Source organism: Puma concolor, chromosome D2 (assembly GCF_028749965.1).
Source record: "Puma concolor isolate L17-30 chromosome D2, mPumCon1.1.hap2, whole genome shotgun sequence".
NCBI classification, from domain to species: Eukaryota; Metazoa; Chordata; class Mammalia; order Carnivora; family Felidae; genus Puma; species Puma concolor.
This window is the reverse complement of record NC_141677.1, coordinates 8,358,996-8,381,019: the sequence shown is the minus strand read 5'-3', so window position 1 is coordinate 8,381,019 and position 22,024 is coordinate 8,358,996. Positions and strand designations below refer to the sequence as shown.

The 22,024-nt window shown below is 44.6% G+C and overlaps 1 protein-coding gene across 1 annotated transcript in view; it reads right to left on the bottom strand.

Annotated features, from left to right (window-relative positions):
• Positions 1-521: 521 nt before the first annotated feature.
• FAS (Fas cell surface death receptor) overlaps positions 522-22,024 on the bottom strand; it is a 29,686-nt gene continuing 8,183 nt past the window's right edge. The window contains exons 2-9 of the mRNA XM_086679550.1: positions 14,624-14,789; positions 9,888-10,025; positions 8,746-8,854; positions 5,745-5,803; positions 5,522-5,590; positions 4,023-4,084; positions 2,911-2,935; positions 522-2,200 (exon numbers count right to left, since the gene is read on the bottom strand). Of these exons, the coding sequence (XP_086535676.1) occupies positions 1,914-2,200; positions 2,911-2,935; positions 4,023-4,084; positions 5,522-5,590; positions 5,745-5,803; positions 8,746-8,854; positions 9,888-10,025; positions 14,624-14,789 (915 nt within the window). The 3' untranslated portion in view covers positions 522-1,913. The remainder of the gene's footprint in view (positions 2,201-2,910; positions 2,936-4,022; positions 4,085-5,521; positions 5,591-5,744; positions 5,804-8,745; positions 8,855-9,887; positions 10,026-14,623; positions 14,790-22,024) is intronic.

Below are 22,024 nucleotides of genomic sequence, written 5' to 3'. Positions count from 1 at the left end.
CAAAATTAAATTAAAAAAGAGAGATAATCCAGTGGCCACAAAGTAGCCAGAATGGAAAGTATGCAGGGTAGAACATTTTTTCTTTTTTTTAATGTTTATTTATTTGGGGGGGCGGGGCAGAGAGAGAGAGGGAGACCCAGAACCCAAAGCAGGCTCCAGGCTCTGGGCTGTCAGCGCAGAGCTCGACGTGGGGCTCCAACTCACAAACCGTGAGATCATGACCTGAGCTGAAGTCGGACGCTTAACTGACTGAGCCACCCAGGCATCCCTGAAATATTTACTTTCTTATCCACATTTCAGAGCCTTACATCCAATCCTCTTGTAATAACAATTATGTACTATTTGGGACAGGTCCTCTGGGTGGTTAACTACTAGGAGGACTTTAAAAAAAGGAAGTACTTTCTGAGAGATCCAAGAGAGAATTAGAGATTCATACACAGGCTACCTTTAGCAGTAGTCAGAGCACAGGAAAACCCAAACAGAAAGCAAGCCCTTAACCAAAAAAGAGACAACCAGAACTTCCCAAAACAGGATTTTAATGAAATATTTTATGTTTCCAAACATAAGAAAAAAAGATCTTTGGCCAATGGAAGCTCTTTAGGTGGTTGTAACTATCTGCTTCGGTTTATCACTATCTTCGATTTACATCTACCTACATATAAATAGCGTTTATTGAAATTCATATTTAACACAAACTTTCAGAAGTGTTTACAGGTAAAAGGAAGGAGCGCGGGGAGGGGGGCTTCTTTGTCTCGGAAGCTGCAGGGAGTCACAAGAGCCTTCCTAAAACCTGAGGATGATTTCACCCTTTTGCCGTGTCTGAGCTGCGTCTGTAGGCTTGTCGCCAGAGAGGACACGTGCAGCCTTACTGAGCATTTTTCGAAGAACAGGACAAGATAGGAATCTACATTATCATCTTCGGTGGTAGACGTGGGTCCTTGAAAGACCACAACGCCACCTTCTGTAACAGCAGTTAGTCTCTCCAAAGCAGGCCAGAAGTTTCTATGGGCAGGTAGATCATTAAGCGGCTTTTAGCGGATCATTAAGTGTCTCTTAGGCCGCACTTCTGGGTTGGAGAGCGTGTTGGCCAACAAGGCCAATCAGGCAGAGAATGGACAGGCAACAAAGCGCCAGTAGTCCTTCCTTGATGAAAACATTTTGACACCTGAGAAGTGAGTGAGTTATCCCGATCCAGAAAAATGGCGTACGGACGAATAGGAAATATCCAAGCGTTATAATCCAGTCTGCATTTTCTGTGTGAATTCACCATGGAAATACCTCACAAGGAAATGCCAGTAACCTGTACAAAGATATTTGAGATAGAAACATTCAGAGCACGTGCAAACTTTCCTCGAATATTCTTCTCAGAGTGGAAAGTTTACAAAAACAATAGGATCTCTAGAGTCAGTACAGAGGAAAAGGTACAGGCGAAGTGGTCTTTTCAGTGATTGTGACATCGCAACAAACTCATAGCTTCTATTGATTTATGGAGGGGAATCAACCTAGGGATAGACATTTGCATTCGCATGCACGGATGCTATTCACACCCACACCCTCTGACTCGAGTTTAGACCCGAGAGTGTGTTCCCAAGCTTTTCTCCTCTGCACACACACTTGTACACAAGTCATGCTACTATATTTACTTTGAACCGGCTCTGTCTTCCCAACGTCCTTCACGTCAGAATCATGAGACCCTCCAAACCCGTAAATATATTAGCTCTAGAACCTAACGAATGAAAAAGTAAACACGCCCTGTAAACACGCGAACAGTGTGGATGGTCAACAGCGATTAAGAACTCATTCCAACGCCCATTTTGCTCTCTATGGATTGGTAGATACTCAGGACTGAGTTGTTTTTCACATTCAGCCAGGCTTTGTCTTTTATTTTCGTGTTTGCAGTTTCCATTCTCAAGTTAGCTCGCACTGTCCTTCTGGACCATATCTTCAATTTTCTCGGCAAGAGCGCAGAGATTGGCTTTCCTGAGACCTTTCACCAGAGCGTAATATGCGCCCTTCCTCCCGTGGAGCTGGTACCAATTCCGGAGCAGTTGGACTTTCTGTTCAGCTGTGTCTTGGAGGTTGTCGTTCTTGATCTCGTCTATTTTGGCTTCGTTGATACCATTCTTGCGGACAAATTCTCTGACTTGAGTTATTTTCATTTGTTCGGCAATGCTACTGATGTATTTACTCAAGTCGATGTCTGCAAAATAGAGGACAGTCTCTAAACATTGGTTTCTCTAAATGAAATGCTCGTAGAAAACCATGTTTACTTCTCCAATAGTATTAAAGATACTCGTTAAGCCCTAGAGATCGAGAGAGCTGGTCAGAGGGGGTGGGCAGGAAGCAAAACCCAACCCCTCCCGTGACCCCAGTAATGCGCTCGATGACCCGGGCAAGTCACATAACATCTCGGTACATGTTCTTTTCTCAGCTATAAACTAAGAGCACTGGGAGAGATCACCTCTGACGTTCCCTATGGATTGGATGATCAATGACCCACAAAGTTCAATGGCAGGCAAGACTCTATGATCTTCTCTCTGACTCACAGGCCAAGGAGCAGGACTGAACAGAATCATGAATATTATTACAGAACCAGGAATACACCACTAATAACAGAGTCTGCAATTCAGCTGATTTGGCCCCCAGGTCAACTTAAGCAGGCGTTCTATAAAAACCAGTTTATGGAGGAAAATTCTCTTAAGCCTCAGAATATACTGTCTTTTTGCTACCCAATTCAGTTTTCACCGTGAGTATTAGTTATACATTCAAACACACTGTCGGATAAACACTTGACGGTGAGCAGGAAGGACTGTGTTTAACGAGGAGTAAGACCTCGCAATATGTCACTGAAATTAGCCCGTAAACGCCTAAGGAAGCCATCTCCATGAAATGAAAAGACAGAAGCCTTACCTGCGAAATTCATCGGCATACTCTCCTGAGGGGACAAGAAAAAGGGAGGGAAGGAGCAAGATAAATAAAAATATATTTGTATATAATATTCTACATGTAACTGTCTAATTCTTCCTTAATACAAAGGAAGTACAATCAGTAGCTTGATGTATAAAATTAGCTAGACTACATGATTGAGAAGGGTTCTCCCACCATCCAAAGTTTTATGCTGCCCGAAACTAAGGAATATTAGCTTATTTTTTAGGCAGGCAAGGAATCTAAGGATTCATGGAATGTGCTGAGATGATTTTTTCATATAGACTCGTGAGAATAAACATGACAAACATAATTATTCTACAATTTTCTTTACAGTTACTATTCTTCTTTTTGACCTGAGAAAACGGTTTAAGTTGAAACTACTTAATAAACCCCAACTCTCACCGAGCCCTGACCCCAAATGGAAATCATCATTCATCAAGTGACCTGTTTTCTCTCCCCACTGTATCTTTTGCTATCTGAAATGCTTTGATCCATGTTGATAAAAGATATGGTGAGAGAGAAGGTAACAAGTGGCTGGAGTGAGCTGAGTTGTGCCTTTGCGACAGGCTTTCAGAGTTTTCTGTGTGCCCGGGGCTCGGATAATGAGTCCCTGCTCTCGTAAAGAACGTCTGTCCGCAGTGCGTCTGCAGGGATAACACCAACGCAGAACACAGAAGCTTGGCCATGTTCTCTCTCCAACTCACGCTGAGCACACTCTCATACTTACGTTATTTGTGTCAAGGCTTCTTATAAACTGGGCACCATATCTTAGTTCAGTTCTTTTTTAAACTTTATTATTTTGAGAGAGAGAGAGAGAGAGAGAGAAAATCCCAAGCAGGCTCCACAGTCAGTGCGGCACCTGACGCAGGGCTCGATCCCACCAACCATGAGATCATGACCCGAGCTGAAATCCAGAGTCGGATGCTCAACTGATTGAGCCACCCAGGTGCCCCTTAGTTCATTTTTGATGCCCCTCTAGCCCACGCACACGCACACACCATAGGTGTTTGTTTTAAAAAAAAAGAACAAATAAAAAGCTGAATGACTACTTTCTCTGTTTTCTTAAGGAAGCCGATGCACGTTTCAACACCTACGGTAATTGAGACTGTAGATTCCCGGCGGCCATTCTTCGTATTCCTGTACTTTTTCAACACACCTGAAAGATAAAGAGATTTCTATCAGACCCGGTTCTCAGGCTTGCAGGAAGCCTGCGCGAACACACTCTCCCACGAAGAGAAGCGTGAGAAGGAGGGAGCAATTCCCTGAAACTTAACGTGACCAATACCCAAGAGGCAGCATTGTCCCGTTTCTGGAAATCCCAGCCCCCTCGGTCGAATGCTCTAGAGGTATGTCACATTTCACGCGAGTCATCCATTCATCACACCCTGGCCTAGCCTGAGGCTGGCTTCTCACTTAGCGTGGGGCCCCGCCGCCCCCTTTCACCAGCTTGGAGTTGGGTGCGTGTCAATTGTAGAACACAGAAGTCAGAGGATGTGGAAAGTTGGCATCAGCTTGCCACGGGGTGACATTTCATGCCTGGCAGTTCAAGTACATACTCACACAAATAGCTAAGTAGACACACTCAGTGTGCGTGTGCCTTCAAGTCAGTAGGAGATGCAAGAAAGGAGTGGGTTCATCTCCAAGCACAGTTGGTGTCTATTTGGTCTCCGAAGGCAAAGCACCCTTTTCATCTTCACCTGAACCGGAGACAGTGATTTGTTCCAATGGGGAAGGAAAAACCGGATGCTTTAGAGTTCTCAAAACCTGACACCGTTCTGTGCCTTTATGAGCGATTTTCCTGCAGTAATTACGAACATACCCAATTGGGGCTTATGTGTTGACTTTTTCGGTAGCCCTGGCATAAACTACACTGCCAAAGTATTTTAAATTAAGGGGGAGAAATAAAAAATTAAAAGAAAAACCCATGGAGTTTGAAAAAGGAGAGGAGGCACAGAGAGGATGAATTTATTAAGTGTTCCCTGCAGGCTTGCCCAGGAAGAACCTTCTTGTTCTCTTTTTTTTTTTTTTTTAATTTTTCAATGTTTATTTATTATTGAGAGACAGAGAGAGACAGAGTGCGTGCAGGGGAGGGGCAGAGAGAGAGGGAGACACAGAATCCGGAACAGGCTCCAGGCTCTGAGCTGTCAGCACAGAGCCCGACGCGGGGGCTCGAACTCACGGACCGCGAGATCGTGACCTGAGCCGAAGTTGGACGTTTAACTGACTGAGCCACCCGGGCGCCCCACTTCTTGTGCTCTTAATGCATGGGACCATCTCAGTGAGCAGTAAAGGATGACTTCTCGTCCTTGGCCAACTCAGCTGGGGCCTGGATGAAAACGTCCTTGTTCACAGGGAGGATGGGAATATCCATTCGGGACCCCAGAATAATTGTTTAAAAACAGTAGCTGAGGGATGGCCGTACCCCTCATTCTTACCAGGTCTCAGGGGGGTGCATCTGGTGGCAGGAATTTAACAACACAACAAGGCTGCCTACCTGGCAGTTTTCTTATGGGTAGGAGACAGATGGGAATTCTTGTGAATTACTACCTCCCAAGTTGTTTCATCCTGCAGTTTGAACACAGTAAGAACTTACAGCAACATACTAGTGCGGACGGTAGAATCAGGAGCAGGGCACAAAGCCACAGAAGTTTGGAGCTGGATCCTGTAGGGAGAAACATGGAGCACTGCGCGTGAAACCAAGTCATCTGTGAGATTAAACAGAGTACTCCCAAAGAATCAGAAGGGATTGGCTTTTCGTCAGATTCTCCAGGGGGGACGAGAGAAAGGAGAATACAGTCATAAAAAGAAATAGTCACCTTGTTTACATTTGGTGTTGCTGGTTGGTGTGCAATTCTCAAGGATTCCATGTTCACACCTAAAAATGAAAGAATACAGAGGAAATTCAAAATGCCTGGTGGACTGGCTCCTTGATCGTCTGCAACGACACACTATGCACGCAGGGCCATTTTATTTATCTTTGCATCCCTGACAAACATATTCCCTCAAATGTTGCTAGATTAGCATCTGACGCTGGCACAAATTCATAACATGATTTATATGTTTGGGTGAGAAATATCCCACAGAGTGACGATGTTTTAAAAGACAAAGAGTTGAGGGGCGCCTGGGTGGCGCAGTCGGTTAAGCGTCCGACTTCAGCCAGGTCACGATCTCGCGGTCCGTGAGTTCGAGCCCCGCGTCGGGCTCTGGGCTGATGGCTCAGAGCCTGGAGCCTGTTTCCGATTCTGTGTCTCCCTCTCTCTCTGCCCCTCCCCCGTTCATGCTCTGTCTCTCTCTGTCCCAAAAATAAATAAAAACGTTGAAAAAAAAATAAAAAAAAAAAATAAAAAAAAAAAAATAAAAGACAAAGAGTTGAGAGGCACCTGGGTGGCTCAGTCGGTTAAACAACCGACTTCGACTCCGGTCATGATCTCACAGTTCGTAAGTCCTTGATCTCGGGGTCGCAGGTTTGAGCCCCACAGTGAGCAAAGGGATTACTTAAAAAAAAATCTTTACACTGCCAAGAATTACAGAAAGGTAATAAAACATTGACAATTAGGAAAAAGGATGAAATGGACAAAGATCTTAAAACTGGTAGGAAACAACTTGAAATCATAAACTGCCAAAAAACTATTTCAAAACAGTCCCGCTGAATTATAAAAAGACCCGAGGACAAGCACTACCCAGGATACTGCTTAGAAATCCCACCCAGCTGGCCAGTAGAGATGTCAGGGCATCCAGTGGTGATGAGGACACTCAGGAGGAAAATCCTTGGGGTTTTCTTCAGACAGCCGAACCCTGACAGTCAGATTGTCAGATTGCCTGAATGAGATCGGTTCAGCCGATTCCCTAAGTAAGCGAGCTAGGATAAGTTGCTTATCCACCATGAGCCTGTTTCCCCATCAATAACAAAGAGATAACATCTGCATCCAACAGTTATGGTGAGAAGAAAATGGAATGGAGATTATGAGGTATTTAGAACTATTATTACAGCTGACCCTCGAGGATATGAGGCTAGGGGCACTGACCGCCAGCCCCCCCAATGCACAGCTGAAAATCCGCATACAGCTTGTGACTCCCCTAAAACTTAACTACTAAATAGCCTACTGTTAACCAACAGCCTTACTGATAACATAAACAGTGGATTAACATATTTTGTATACTGGGGCCCCAGGGTGGCTCAGTCCGTTAAGCATCCGACTCTTGGTTTCTGCTCAGGTCATGATCTCATAGTTGTGAGATAGAGCCCCACATGGGGGTCTGTCATAACAGTGCAGAGCCTGCTTGGGATTCTCTCTCCCTCTCTCTCTCTGCCTTCTCACACTCTTATCTCTTTCTCTCAAATAAATAAACTTAAAAATACATATTTTGTATACTGTATGCATTCTATACTGTATTTTTTCTTTTTTTGAGAGAGAGAGAGAGAGAGTGCAAATGAGCGAGGGGCAGAGAGAGACAGTCCCAGGAGGGGCAGAGAGACAAAGAGAGAGAGGGAGAGAGAGAGAGAAGCGGGGCTCACCCAAAGAGGGGCTGGAGCTTACCTGATGTGGGACTCAAACTCACGAACCGTGAGATCATAACCTGAGTCGAAGTCAGATACTTAATGACTGAGCCACCCAGGCAACCCCTATACTGAATTCTTACAATAAAGTGAGCTAGAGAAAAGAAAATGACATTTAAAAATCATAAGGAAGAGAATATACATTTACAATGCTGCGCTAGACTTGTTGAAAGAAACTCACACATAAGTGAACCCACACTATTATTCTTCTTATTTTCTTACATTAGTCCCTACCTATCCTGTCGCCATGAGGCACTCTCAAACATGTGGGACTAGAAGTAAGGGCTAGGTTGACTGCCCATAATTTAGAATTTTCTAGTAAGTAAGAGACATAAGGCATCATGTCCCTACTTGTCAAGCCAACGTTCCCAAGGTGAAATACAAGTTTAAGGCCAGGCACATGAACATAATGCTAAACGTTTCTATTTGCACAAAACAATAACTTACAAAGCAAAAGCTAATATACAACACATATTAGCCACCCTGACGTCACAGCAGTGAGGCTGACAGGAGAAGTATTATCTGCGTCCTCTGAGTGAGGGAACTGGGGGTCAGGGAGGCTAGCTGACTCTGCTCAAAATCCCCCAATTAATCAGAAGAAAAGTGAGATGCGCCATCAGGTTTTCTACCGTTGGGTCAAAACTAAGATCTGTAGCATGAAAGACAACACCTTTTGTCATCTGGCCCTGGCTCCTTCTCACCACACCCCGGCCAGCTATTCTGCTCTCTGGAGTGTCCACCTGTCTCTCGGCAGATGTTGTTCCCTGCTCGAGATGTCCTATCCATCTGTGTACTCCTGGGAATGTTCTCTTTCCTCTTTCAAGACTCTGGCCACGTGTCATATCTTCACACCCCGCCCCCCACCTCCCCAAGCCGAGGGGAAAGGTTCTCCTGTAGAACTCATAATACCCTGGGCGCAAGTCTCTTCTGCTGTTCGACACACGGTGTTGGCCCCATAACCATTGTTTTTCTTGACTCTCTCTGCCTCTGCCTCTGCCTCTGCCTCTCTCCTGAGACGTTTGATGCCAGGAACATGGCTTGCTCAGAACATTTGTTAGCTTACGCAGCTCGCGTACTATCCAGCACATAGGAGATGTTCAATCAACGTTCGGAGACTGGATGTTTGAATGAACGAAGAGGCGAAGCAAGACTAGAACCTAAATTCTTGACTCCCAGCCAGTGTTGTTTCCCCCCCTAGGAAGACATGGTCTATCAAGGTAGATCTCTAGCATTTTGATCAAAGAAAGATGAAAACTTACATCATGCACGGGTTACAGTGGTCACACAGAGAGACGTTACAAAAAAAGTTTGATTTACATCTGCACTTGGTATTCTGGGTCCGGGTACAGGTTTTTTCCACTTCTAAGCCTAGAAAGCCAATTTTCAGACTATTAATTAGAGCAGCTGGTTATAAGTGGACCCTGCAAATGGTGAGCAGCGGCCACAAGAAGTTTTGAGATCTACCGCTTAAATCGGCACATCTTCCGTAACACAGAGAGTATTTACATGGCAAACAGGTAACCCCAGGTGGAAACAGTCGAAATCATTTTAGCAGAGTTTTAAGTGGGCAGACAATCCAGCAACTAATGCCACCTCACTTTTGCTTAAATAGTTCCCCTGTTCTTCTGGAGCCTGGCTGCTCAGGGCCTGGGTTGTAGACCAGCAGCAATCAGTATCACTCGGAAGCCTGTGAGAAATGCAGAATATCAGGCCCTGCTCCAGACCCAGTCAGTCAGACCAAGGCCAAAGCCCTCACTCAGAGATCCTTATTTAATTGCTCTGAGGTGGGACCTAACAGTTGACATTTTTCATAGCTACCTGGGTGACCCTAATGTACAGCCACAGTTGAGAAACATTGCTTTAGAGCCTGCGTGGGGCCAAGGAAAGCTTTATGTCCAGAGATTTCTTGATATCAAATGAAACTGGGAGTATTTGTTACATTTGAATCTAGGTTCTCACAATAGATTGGGACAGTCGTAAAAATTCAGGTCCCCCGTTGGAATTATCAGGACAAAATCGATCCTCAAAGAAGGGGGAGCATTCCACGCACCTCTGGATTCCTTTGTCCTTGTATCAGAAGGCTTCTGAGCTCTTGAGGGCCACGACAAGAGCATAAATCAAGGTGGCGAAAAAATGTATGCAATTTTGATCGGGGCTGACGAACCCTGTTCACCAGGTTCGTATTTAGTTATTCTGGGAGAATTGCCTGGATTTGACCCGCAAATGTGTAGACAGGTGATTAGCCTGGTACCTGGTCCCGCTTCACCCCGACCAGCTCCATGCTGCCCTTTTCTGTGTGCGCACATAGTACGAGAGTAGGCCCCAATCTCAAATTGGATTATGCGTGGTTCTACGTGGAGCCCCATGATTGGTCTTTTTGATTGCTTTTAAAGACGCCTACCATGCTCTCCGTCACAAATTCTACATCTTCTGCATCTGGGAGAAAAATGGCTCCCGTCTGTGTAGTCCTTCCCTTCTTCACAGGGTGTACAGGACGGTCTACCCCCATCTTCTTCACAGTCGGCAGCTTTTCGTGTGCCTGCCCAAGAGAGAGATGGAACAAGTGTTTGAACACAAGGTGGTCACGCAACAGCATGGGAGACATGCAGGTAGGACAACAAAATGGGGGTCAGGGTTGTTAGGCTAACGAAGTACAAATACAACGGGGGAGAAGGTTATTGTGAAAATCACATCAACAGACAGGACGGCTCCCGAGACTAAACCTAAAAGAGTAACTGAAGGAATATGCCTACAGACCTAGGATGATTAACAATAGGATTATGTATGTTAATTTTTTTATTGTTTATTTATTTTTGAGAGAGAGAGAGACAGAGTACGAGCTGCGGAGGGGCAGAGAGAGAGAGGGAGACACAGAATCCGAAGCAGGCTCCAGGCTCCGAGCTGTCAGCACAGAGCCTGACACGGGGCTCGAACTCACGAACCACGAGTCAGACGCTCAACCGACTGAGCCTCCCAGGCACCCCAGGAGTATATATTTTTTAAAAGCTTAAGATGACCAAATGCACTTGAAGAAATGCCTCTAGCAACCTTTTTTGCAAGGAGGTCAGAGGTTGGTATTCATTCAATTTCTTTCTGTTCCTTTGCCATTAAGGGATAGAGTACGTTTGGATGGGAAGGCATGAACGTATTTATAACATTTATCATCAGTTTTTTTTTTTTTTATCTCAGTACACACAATCATGAATAACATTCACATTTCCTTTACAAATAAAGTGAGTCACTGTATTGGTGTTAGTAAGCTTTATACAACCATGCTTTCTCCTGAAAATTCATTTATTTAACAAGTGTTTATTCAATGCCTATTGTGTGCCAGGCACTTTCTAGGAGCCAGAGATGCTGCAGGAAACAAGACAAAGCCTAGATCTTCAGGCGCTCCGTGTTTCCAGGGAAGAAGCAGAAAATGCACAAGTAAGTATATGATGTCAGGTGATGGTAAGTGCTCTGGGGAAAACATGGGGGTAAGTGCTATGTTGGGCAAGAGCTAGAGAAGGAAAATCTAAGAGGAAGCAGGACTCATGACCCCAATTATTCATGGTATAACTAATTAAAAGAATAAACAGGGGCGCCTGGGTGGCGCAGTGGGTTAAGCGTCCGACTTCAGCCAGGTCACGATCTCGCGGTCCGTGAGTTCGAGCCCCGCGTCGGGCTCTGGGCTGATGGCTCGGAGCCTGGAGCCTGTTTCCGATTCTGTGTCTCCCTCTCTCTCTGCCCCTCCCCCGTTCATGCTCTGTCTCTCTCTGTCCCAAAAATAAATAAACGTTGAAAAAAAAATTAAAAAAAAAAATAATAAACAGAGTCTGTCTGCCACACACATGTGCACAGCAACAATAATTTAAGCTATTTTTCCTGGATATGTAACTTTCTTAGTAACACGATAGCATTCTTTCTGATAAAACAAAATACTACATACACAAATTATGCAATTTAAATATGGGTGATATTATCATAAACTAAGACAATAGTGTGCCGATAGAAAAAAATAAACCAATTGTGAAAACCCAGAACCAACTTCAAATTCAAATACAGTGCTGTATAACATCACAGGGATGCTTAAGAAAACTGAGCCAAAGTTCAATTTTCCTCGCTTGCCAGTGGTAGTGTTATACTGGTTTCTAAACGAGTCGGCCTCCCTAGCGGATTACCTTGCACAATATGCCCAGCCCAAGGTCTAGGGCATGACAGGCATACAAGAAACCCAGAGTTTTCTCTCCTCCGATGTATACAACCTAAATTTATCAAAGTATCAAAAGTGAGCGGTTGTTTTCTTGCAAATCAGATTTTAAAATACATGCGTTTCTGAAAGTGATAGTACACCTGCTCACCGTAGAGACTTTGGAAAAGTTAGGGAAGTCTAAAAAGCACCTATATGTCAACCACTCCGAGAGATTCACTATCATTTTGGTGTGTTCTTATGCACCATATGCGCGCATATGCACGCACACGTACATGCGAGTATATGTGCATGCGGTGTGTGTGTGTGTGTGTGTGTGTGTGTGTGTGTGTGTGATGTATTCAGTGTACCACAGAATCCTTCTTATCGGATATGGTGAAGGGATGGCTTTTTGATCAGTCAATCAAAAGTCAGTTCACTTAGAGAATCATTGAAAAAAATACTGTAAATATTTCAAATTATGAAACATAACTATATAATGACTTCCCAGTCTGATGGCACAGAAAAAGTTGTTATAATTCCAGATTCTTCCTCATGTAAGTGACATCCAAAATGCCTCCTTTCTTGTTTTTCTTCCCTTTCCTCCCTCCCTCCCTTTTTTCTTTTCTTCCTCTTTTTGATGGAAATAAAACCTTCAAGATACCAGTAATTTGTACGAAAAGCTTTCAAGGACTTTGTGATTTTTCCATTGACTTTGATCTCCTCTCGTTCATCAACAATTCTTTCAGCGACTCACCTTTACTGAAATCCTGCAAACATGGAAATGAGTTTTCATAGGAATAAAATCTGCCTTTTCTCCGTATTCATATAGCATGGGTTTATATAATGGTTGATTAAATTACACATGAGTATCACAGCACCCATGAGCATAAAAAGAGTTGGAAGCAATGTGAATAGCGATAGGCCTACAATTCAACAGGAGGGAGAAGGAAGGGCAGCGGATCAGTGTGCATTCGTCACCGCCCAGGATTCTTAGGGATGCAGCAGAGACAGTCGGGGAATCCAACCGACAGATCAGTGAGAAATCCCCTCAGGGAATTTACACCTTGAGGCTCATGTCAGAAATATAGGAGAAAACATGATATATTTGCTTGAGACATTCTAACTTTTGAATACTCCCAGATTTGCTTCACCGATCCCACATCACAGGGTACTACAATGAAATACCATGCATACAATATTTTCCTTTACATTTGACTACTTTTTAATTTTTTTTGATGTTTATTTTTTTTGAGAGAGAGAGAGAGAGAGCACAAGCAGGGGAGGGGCAGAGAGAGAGACACACACACAGAATCTGAAGCAGGCTCCAGGGTCTGAGCTATCAACACAGAGCCCAATGCGGGGCTTGAACTCACCAACCGCGGGATCATGACCTGAGCTGAAGTCGACGCTCAACTGACTGAGCCACCCAGGCGCCCCTATGTCTGATGATTTTTAAAGACCTTTTCCCCATAAATTTATTACTGTAACAGTAGGCATGAACGTTTTCAAGTTTTTGTCCCGTGTGTCCAAATTTCTTTCTTAAAAAGTTAGTAATAATTTACATTCCAGTCGTGGTTTCTGAGAGTTCTTATCTCACAAGCAAGCTCAGCGGGGCTGGAAGCACTTCTTCAGAGAAAATAAAACAAAGCAAATCAAACAAAAAAAGCAAACACAAAAATTCTTGACAGTCTGATACGCAGAGCCTCTTATCCATGTTTGAATTTGCAACTTACGCTTTAAAGACATAAGGATCTCAACCCAGAGGCCCCATGGGTGATGTTTAACAAGGTATAAAAAAGCTAGGAAGCCATTCTTTATTCCCATTTGGAGAAGATGAAATAAATGTGTAAAGAGGATTAAGTCTAAGTGGGTGGGATTCTAAGGGAGATTTTCCATGAAGGTTATTAAAAACTGGACAGGAGCCCAAGGGAGGCTGGTAGGATCTTTAGACACAGGACCTAAGCCTGTTCAGCTGCTGGAGTTCTGGAAGCCTGCAGACCCACTACGAAACCTACCACGCTCGGTGCTTATTGGCTGTGTTAATCTATGGCAGTCCAGGTGCTCCTCCCCCTACCCTCCTGTCTCCCTTCACCGTGCAGCTGAGAGGGGTTCATGCCGGCAGGAACTAGCCTTCAACTCTACTCCATGTTGAAAACCAGGCTTGCCCCACAACTGCGTTTTTGCTAAGCTTCGAATTTGCTCGTGTTCGAAGGATTTCCGATCTGAAATTGGTTTGCGTTTCAAAACCCTGGTGTTCTAAAATTGTTGGCCTTTGTCCACTGCTTTTCTCGCTCACCGAGTCGCAGCTGCAAAAATGCAAATGTATTTTGCAGGCTCCAGAGACCTTCCAACCGAAGGGAATTGCTAGACACATCTCTGAAGGGTGGAGGGTCCCTTGCTTTCGGAGCCCCACAATTACTACGATATACTATGATATATTTTAATCGGGCCCATTGTGATGAGTTTTTTTTAAGTGTGTTTTTATTTATTTTGAGAGAGAGATAGAGAGCAAGGAGGGGAGGGGCAGAGAGGGAGAGGGAAAGAGAGAATCCCAAGCAGGCTTCACGCCGTCAGCACAGAGGGCAGATGCGGGGCTCGAACTCAAACTATGAGATCATGACCTGAGCCGAAGTCAAACTGACTGAGCCACCCAGGCGCCCCTGTGATAACCTTTAACATCCACACATGAGTCTTCATTTGCTCCTGAAAAACAGAGCTGAAGAAATGTTCTCCCTCCAGCGGCACCTGTCATTTATAAATGGTATTTATTTGTACCCGCACCCAACAAGCAGGATACAGTTGAACTACGTTAGCGTCCTGAAAGTAATTTCCCAGTTGTTTCTCTTTCCAGCAATGCTGATAAAGGAGAACCAAGCACTGCAAACATTTTTTCTCCATTATTACTCCGTGCTACGCCTCACCCTGACTTTCCAGCTAACGGCTGGATGTTTTGGGTCACATACCAGGAGGGCATGGCAGACAGCAGAACTGGCTCCCACGATGCAGACCTTCCTTGCATCCAGGCTCCCCTTCGGTAGCGTTCTTACTCAATTTCAACAGCTTGGAGTTGACATCGGTGACGTGAGCACTGTCGCCTCTGAACAGTGATCCGGCAACAGAGATAAGTATCTGAAAAAGGAAAGCATGAGCAAACACTGACTTGTCAACCAGGCAACGTGGTAAACAGGGGTGACCTGCCCCGAATGGTTACATTTGGTGTCGCACAGGCAAAATCCACGTGGGGCTGCCTCCTTCTGCTGACTCACCTCCAGAAAAGGAGCACGCTGGTTGTGTGACAATCCAAACTACTCTATTAATGGCATCGGGGATGATAGGAGCCAGGATTCTGGGCTCAAGTGAACCCTGGCCCCCCAGTTACCGGCCCCGTCACTGTGGGTGAAGTCCCTCAAATGCTCCCAGTCTCCATTGCGTTATCTATAGAGTGGAAATAATGTCCTTTTCGTGAGTTTGTTGTGATAATTAAACGGAATACGCCCTTAAAACTCTTCACGCGATTTCTGGCACATAAGAAAGAGGTGCCCAGTAAATTGTATTATTACTGTTTTCTTAATTACCATTATTGTTATTGTCACACAGCTCTAGTGAGGGACGTCGTGACGTACGAAAACCAGTAAATTTCAAAATGACTGATTGCGGTGTGAATCCCGGCTTTTCTAGCAACAGTGTGGCTTCAGGCAATTTATAAAACCACCCTGACCCTCAATTTCCTGACTCGTAGGTGACGACAGCACTTTGTGTCTTGGAGACTTATTAGGAGGATAAGAAGTGATAGCTTCTCCCAAACCTGGCATTTAGTTTATAACAAGTTCTATTTCTTCGCTTTTTATACCTAACCACAGAACAAACAGTTTTGATGAACTGTCTGGTCTGGTTGTCCAACCATACAATCAATGAATCCGATGGGATTTTCTTCACCTTTGTTCAGAAAAAAAAAAAAAAAAAAAATGAACTTTTAGTGGAGAACCAGTCTTTAATCTATTTTCAGTTCCCTTCTTCTGGAGATAAAAGTCCATCGGTTTAAGTGATATTGGTGTCAAATTTATCTTAGTCAGTTACACACCAGAATTCCTTGGAAAAACGAGCCCCCCAAAATGTACGGAAGCATTTGGACATAATCTCTGGTTGGTTCCTTTCTCTGACTGCCTAAGTATTTTTGGTGTCTCTAACCATAAATATAAATAATTCCTTCTTTTAGGTGGAATATGTGAATTCTATTGCTAAGCATCCAAAAAATTTAAACTCTTAATTCCGAAGACTTTTTTTAAGGTCATTTTTCACCGTTTTCACGGCACATATTATTTTTTTCTACTTTATGCCATAGTAATAATACTGGCATCTTCTGAGTCAAGAGAACTAACTGTTCTTCACGTATAAGCCCCTGCACACAAGTTCCTACGTCTTCCCTTCTAGCCCCTCCCCGTATGTCACCAAAGCCTGTGTCCCCTTCAGGTCACAGGATACCACGGGACTTTACAGGAGATGAGGTGGCCCTCTTTTCCTCCTGGGATGGATGTGCTTAAAAATGCATTTCTAAAATTCGGTCTTCTTCCAAGAGGGCGAATGACACCAAAATATCAAGAAAATATCTCACTTGACCGGGGTCTCTCGCCAGCAAAAGGTAGGACTTGTCTGAGTCTCCAAATGCCTTTCACGGTGGTGTTCTTTCCCTGCACCCAAGAGACAGGGGCACTTACTACAGGCTATAGCCTGTACATATGCTTTCTATGTGAACACTTCTGCGTAAAGAACTGGTATCCAGATCAGAGGAATAATGCCTAAATACGCTGGCTTCACTGCCTCTTCAATCCCACAGACGTTCCTTGAGCACCTACTACATGCCAGGTTACAAGAATACAAAGTAACATTGATTGTAATAGACAATGAGTATTAAGTGTCCAAAAACAGATTTGCAGGCAGGTTGTTTGTGGTGCATTAATAATTTGACGATGTTTTACACTTTATATTGGCATGCCTCTTACTTTTTAATTTTTTTTAAGTTTATTCATTCTGTGAGAGACAGAGAGTGAGCAGGGGAGGGCAAAGAGAGAGGGAGAGAGAATCCCAAGCAGTCTCCACACTGTCAGCGCTGAACCTGATGCAGGGCTTGAACTCAACGAACTCTGAGATTGTGACCTGAGCTGAAATCAAGAGTTGACGCTTAACCGACTCAGCCACCCAGGTGCCCCGGGATGCCTCTTGGTTTTTTAAAAGACTTTTTTTTTTTTTTTTAATTTTTTTTTTCAACGTTTATTTATTTTTGGGACAGAGAGAGACAGAGCATGAACGGGGGAGGGGCAGAGAGAGAGGGAGACACAGAATCGGAAACAGGCTCCAGGCTCTGAGCCATCAGCCCAGAGCCCGACGTGGGGCTCGAACTCCCGGACCGCGAGATCGTGACCTGAGCTGAAGTCGGACACTTAACCAACTGCGCCACCCAGGCGCCCCAAAAGACTTCTGAATCTATGAGCTTTTTCTAAGCCAAAATGTGCAACTTTGAACAAAAGATCTTTATTAGCATCCAACTCTCTTTTCCGGGTGACTGTTCCCCACTTCTTACTTTATCTGTGGGTTATCCTGTCATCCGGTTAATATCAGTCCCTCTTCTAGATCAGAGAATCAAAAGCTAATGCATAGTAACTGAATTGGGCGTCCTGGGAAAAACAACGTGACGGTAAGCATAGCAAAGTGTTGACTGCTGAGATGGGAAGGGCTTTCCAATGAAAATTTTCCAAATTTTTAGGATCCTTATTCCAAAACCGTCTGGCTGTTCTATATGATGGTCAGGGATTAAACATAGTAGCCATCTAACATTCCAGGTGTCGCCAGCACGTACAAAGTCTCGAGCCAGTGTAAAAATCTCCCCACTGCCGGAAGTTACCAGGGAGTGCTGTTTGCAACAGATAACGCAAGACTGGATGTAAGCACCCCAAATTCTTTCCCGTCGTCAGGCACCTCCACGGCTGTGAAGACGGAGGTCACAGTGAGTAAAACTCGCTCTCCTCTTTCAACTCAGGTTTCCCACCAGAAACTGAAGAAAACGGTACATATTTAAACTCAGAAGAGACTGACGGGGACTGAGCCAGCCCAAATTGACAAGTGAAAAGTGCTGAGAGCTGATACCCAATCCTGTGTGTGTGGGGGTCTCCTAGGCCCAGGGGGCCCCATCCTCCTTGGTATTCTAATTCCATCCAGTATTGCTGAGACAGTGTTACGAGCGGGTCCACGAGTCATTCTTGGTTTAGGCGATAAGTGCTCACATCTTACACTCACGGGTTGTGATACGAGTGCGATTTCTGGAGAACCGTGCATCTAGTCGGCTTTCTAGAGCTGTCTAAAACCAACGTACTTTCTAACTCACGTTGTTTTTGTTTCACAGTTTTTTTTTTTCTTTTTTAAGTTTATTTATCTATTTTGAGAGAAAGAGACAGCGCACGAGCACCGGAGGGGCAGAGAGAGACAGAGAGAGGGAGAGAGAGAATCCCAAGCAGGCTCCGTGCTGCCAGCACAGAGCCCAACGTGGGGCTCGAACTCATGAAACTGTGAGATCATGACCTGGGCCCAAACCAAGAGTCAGACGCTCAACCGACTGAGCCGCCCAGATGCCCCGGTTTTGAAATTTTTCATTGGAAATCAAAATCCACTGTCCCCAATCCATCGAGACATTGAGACATGTAAAACCCGGGGTAGAGCATGGAAAGACAAGACTATCACTGGCCACGAGCACAGACATCAGGCCCAACCTCATTTCATGTCTGATCACATCTGCTTCACAGAGTTGAGCTCAAGTGAGCCTCGGAGACTCACGTTAAATAAGAAAAAGAAAGCTGATCTGAAGGGCAGGCAGGTGACTGGTACAAAATGTGATGTAGGCAGTGCCTCGTGCTCCATACAGCTTGTATTTCCTTTTGATGGTTGCATTAACTCAAGTTTGCAGTATGCAAAGATTTAACCCAAACTGTCCGGGCAGGAACTGAGGCATTTGGACTGTGACAAGGCAGGAAACCCACAAAGAACTAAATGATCTGAGTGCTCAAAAAAAAAAAAAAAAAAGTTTGCAGAAAAGCTGAAAAGGCCCGAAAATGGGTTAAATTAAAGGTCTGACATGTGAAGAAACTAAGTCAGATGATAACCAAATGGGAAACAATGAAAAAGAAAAATAGTTTTATGTCTCCATCATCCTAAAGATGAGAAAGTCAGAGAACCTCAGTTGTGTATTCTGCTGGGAATATTCTCTAACCCATTAATCCATTAATTAACTGAGCAAATACTTTGTTGGGTACCTACTATGTGCCAGACAGGTGCCTGGAACAGAGCACTGAACACGTGAAGACTCTATTCTCATACAGATTATATGTAAGTGAGCTGTGTTAGTCAGGGTTCTCCAGAGAAATAGGACTCCGAGAGAGAGAGGATGTGTGTGTGTGTTTGTGTGTGGGAGAGAGAGAGAGAGAGAGAGAGAGAGAGAGAGGCTTGGCAAGTCCAAAATCTGATGGGAAGTCAGGAAGAGCTGACTCCAGTTCAAGTCTGGAGGCAGAATTTCTTCTTCCACAAGGTCTGCAGTCTCTGTGCTGTTAAGGCCTTCAACTGATTGGATGAGGCCCACCCACATAGGGGAGGAAAATCTCCTTTACTCAAAGTTTACCACTTTGTTTTTTTTTTTTAATTCTGTTAATGTTCATTTATTTTGAGAGAGAGAGAAAGAGAGACAGAGCATGAGCGGGGGCGGGGGGAGCAGAGAGAGAGGGAGACACAGAATCCGAAGCAGGCTCCAGGCTCTGAGCTGTCAGCACAGGCCCAACACAGGGCTCAAGCTCACAGACCATGAGATCATGACCTCATGACCTGAGCTGAGTCAGATGCTTAACTGAGTGAGCCACCCGGGCACCCCAAAGTCTACCACTTTAAATGCTAATCTTGTTAAACAGTGGCAACAACAAAAAACAAACACAACACCAAAAATACACTGTCATCAAAACACCCAGAATAACATTTGAGCAGATATCTGAGCTCTGTGGTCCAGTCACGTTGGCACATACAATTCAGCATCCCATGCAAGGATATGACGTGAATACACACAGAGAAATACACACTATGCCAGGGAGGGGTAGGTGCTATGTAAAGCAATAAAGAAAGCTTAGGGGGTGTGGAGACTTTGAGGGGCGGGGCGGTGCTGTTTGAGAAAGCGTGGTCTGGGAAGGCCACCACATAAGATGTTTGCGCAGTGAGTGGATGGAAATGTGGGGAAGAGCCAACGGGTGGCTTTCTGGGCAGGTGGCACTCAGACCTGCCAAAGTAGGGAAGAGCCTGAGGTCCTCAGCGAAATCATCACTAACAACCAGCTGTTAAAATAAGTAAAGATCACGTCTCCCGAGCCACACAAGTCATTAGCACTTTGACTAGCAAGCCACAGCGGGATTCTATGGCCACCATAACCGTAGACACAGCAACCTCGTGGACCCCTGGAATGTCAGAGCAGAGAGGGGCCACAAACACCTGTTCAGCTGCAAGACAGACTTTAAAAAGTGGATCTCCGGGAGTCGTTCCTTATCTACGGGATTTTAACATTAAACAAAATTTTTTTAATGTTTATTTGTGTGTGTGTGTGTGAGAGAGAGAGAGAGAGAGAGAGAGAGAGAGAGAGAGACAGTGTGTGAGTCGGGAAGGGGCAGAGAGAGAGGAGGACACAGAATCCAAAGCAGGCTCCAGGACCTGAGCCCAATGTGGGGCTTGAACCCACCAACTCGAGATCGTGACCTGAGCTGAAGTTGGACGTTTAACCGACTGAGCCAACCGGGCGCCCTTGGATTTTAGTATTTTCTGCAAAGCAGAATATTTGTTTCTCTCTCTCCTGAATTATCCATGAAAATGTGACGTGGGAGCTCCGGTCCCTCAGAAGGCCATTTTCCACGCTCTGGCGTGACATTTGCCTGGCCCAGTACAAAGTTCAACAATATGTATCTCCTCGTGGTAGTTACAACAAACCTTTGCATGAGGAATTCTCACTGTCTTTTATTTTTATTTTATTTTATTTTACTTTATTTTATTTTACTTTATTTTATTTTACTTTACTATTTTATTTTACTTTATTTTACTTTATTTTACTTTACTATTTTATTTTATTTTACTTTATTTTTATTTTATTTTACTTTACTATTTTATTTTATTTTACTTTATTTTATTTTACTTTATTTTACTTTATTTTATTTTATTTTATTTTATTATGTTTATTTATTGAGAGAGGGGGTCAGGGGAGGGCAGAGAGAAAGGAAGAGAGAATCCCAAGCAGGCTCCATGCTGTCAGCGTGGAGTCCGACGTGGGGCTCCATCCTACAAACTGTGAAATCATGACCTGAGTGGAAACCAAGAGTTGGACGCTTAACTGACTGAGCCCCCAGGCGCCCCCTGCTGTCGTATTTTATAGTGCCCAGAACACATGAAATGACTTGTCCAATAATCTACGATTGGGAAGGGCCAAGGGAAAACCCAGCACTCCTGACCTAAACCTGGGCTCTGTTTTAGGTTTGTAAAATGGTTTCCTAACTACTTCTACTCCACTTAGGCACACAGACAACTCAGTGTGTTTTCAGACGCTTGTTGACAAGAAACAAAGAATCTGCAAAGGAAATGCATATTGAGGGTGGAAAGAGGGGGTCTGGCAGGAACTCCCTGAGAACCAGAGTCAGTCCCAAGTCTGAGAAAACTGAGGCAGGAAGTTTTCTTCCTGGCTGGGGTTCTGGCTGGCACAAGAGGCGAAACTCCACATCCTGGTCTGCAACTTGGGAAGAAGCGGGGTTTACGTCTCCTTTCCTCCGATGTGGGTGCTGAGTTTCTGAGCACTGGCACGATGCTCACTGGGTCTGTGGTCTTTTGCAGGGGTGGGGGTCTGCAATGCACAAATAGGAACCCCAAGTCTCCCCCCCCCCACTAGAATCTTTGCACTGGCTCCTTTTGAGACTCAGAAACAGGGCTGCATGAGAGTCTATTCCTTGTCGCAGGTGACGAGACACTGAGAGAGTAACTGGACATTCATTAGTCCCCAGCATCAGTGATGGATCACCCTTCACAGCCCACCAGGTCCCTCAATACAAGAACTGAGGTGGGGACGGCCAGACCCGTCAATTGATCAGGGCCCCGCACCACGCACCACACCGCAGTGTGGCAAGCTGTCCACATGCTCCCCGGACTTGCAAACACTCAAGGTCTAACACGGTAGTTTCAGAGAGAGTGACGTCTCAGTGACTGAATTAAGCAAGCTGCTGGAAGACACTGGGACTACCCTTTGGATTACTCCAGAGAAATCAATTGCCCTTGAGAGAGGAAATAGGATTTCAAATGGAAGTGGA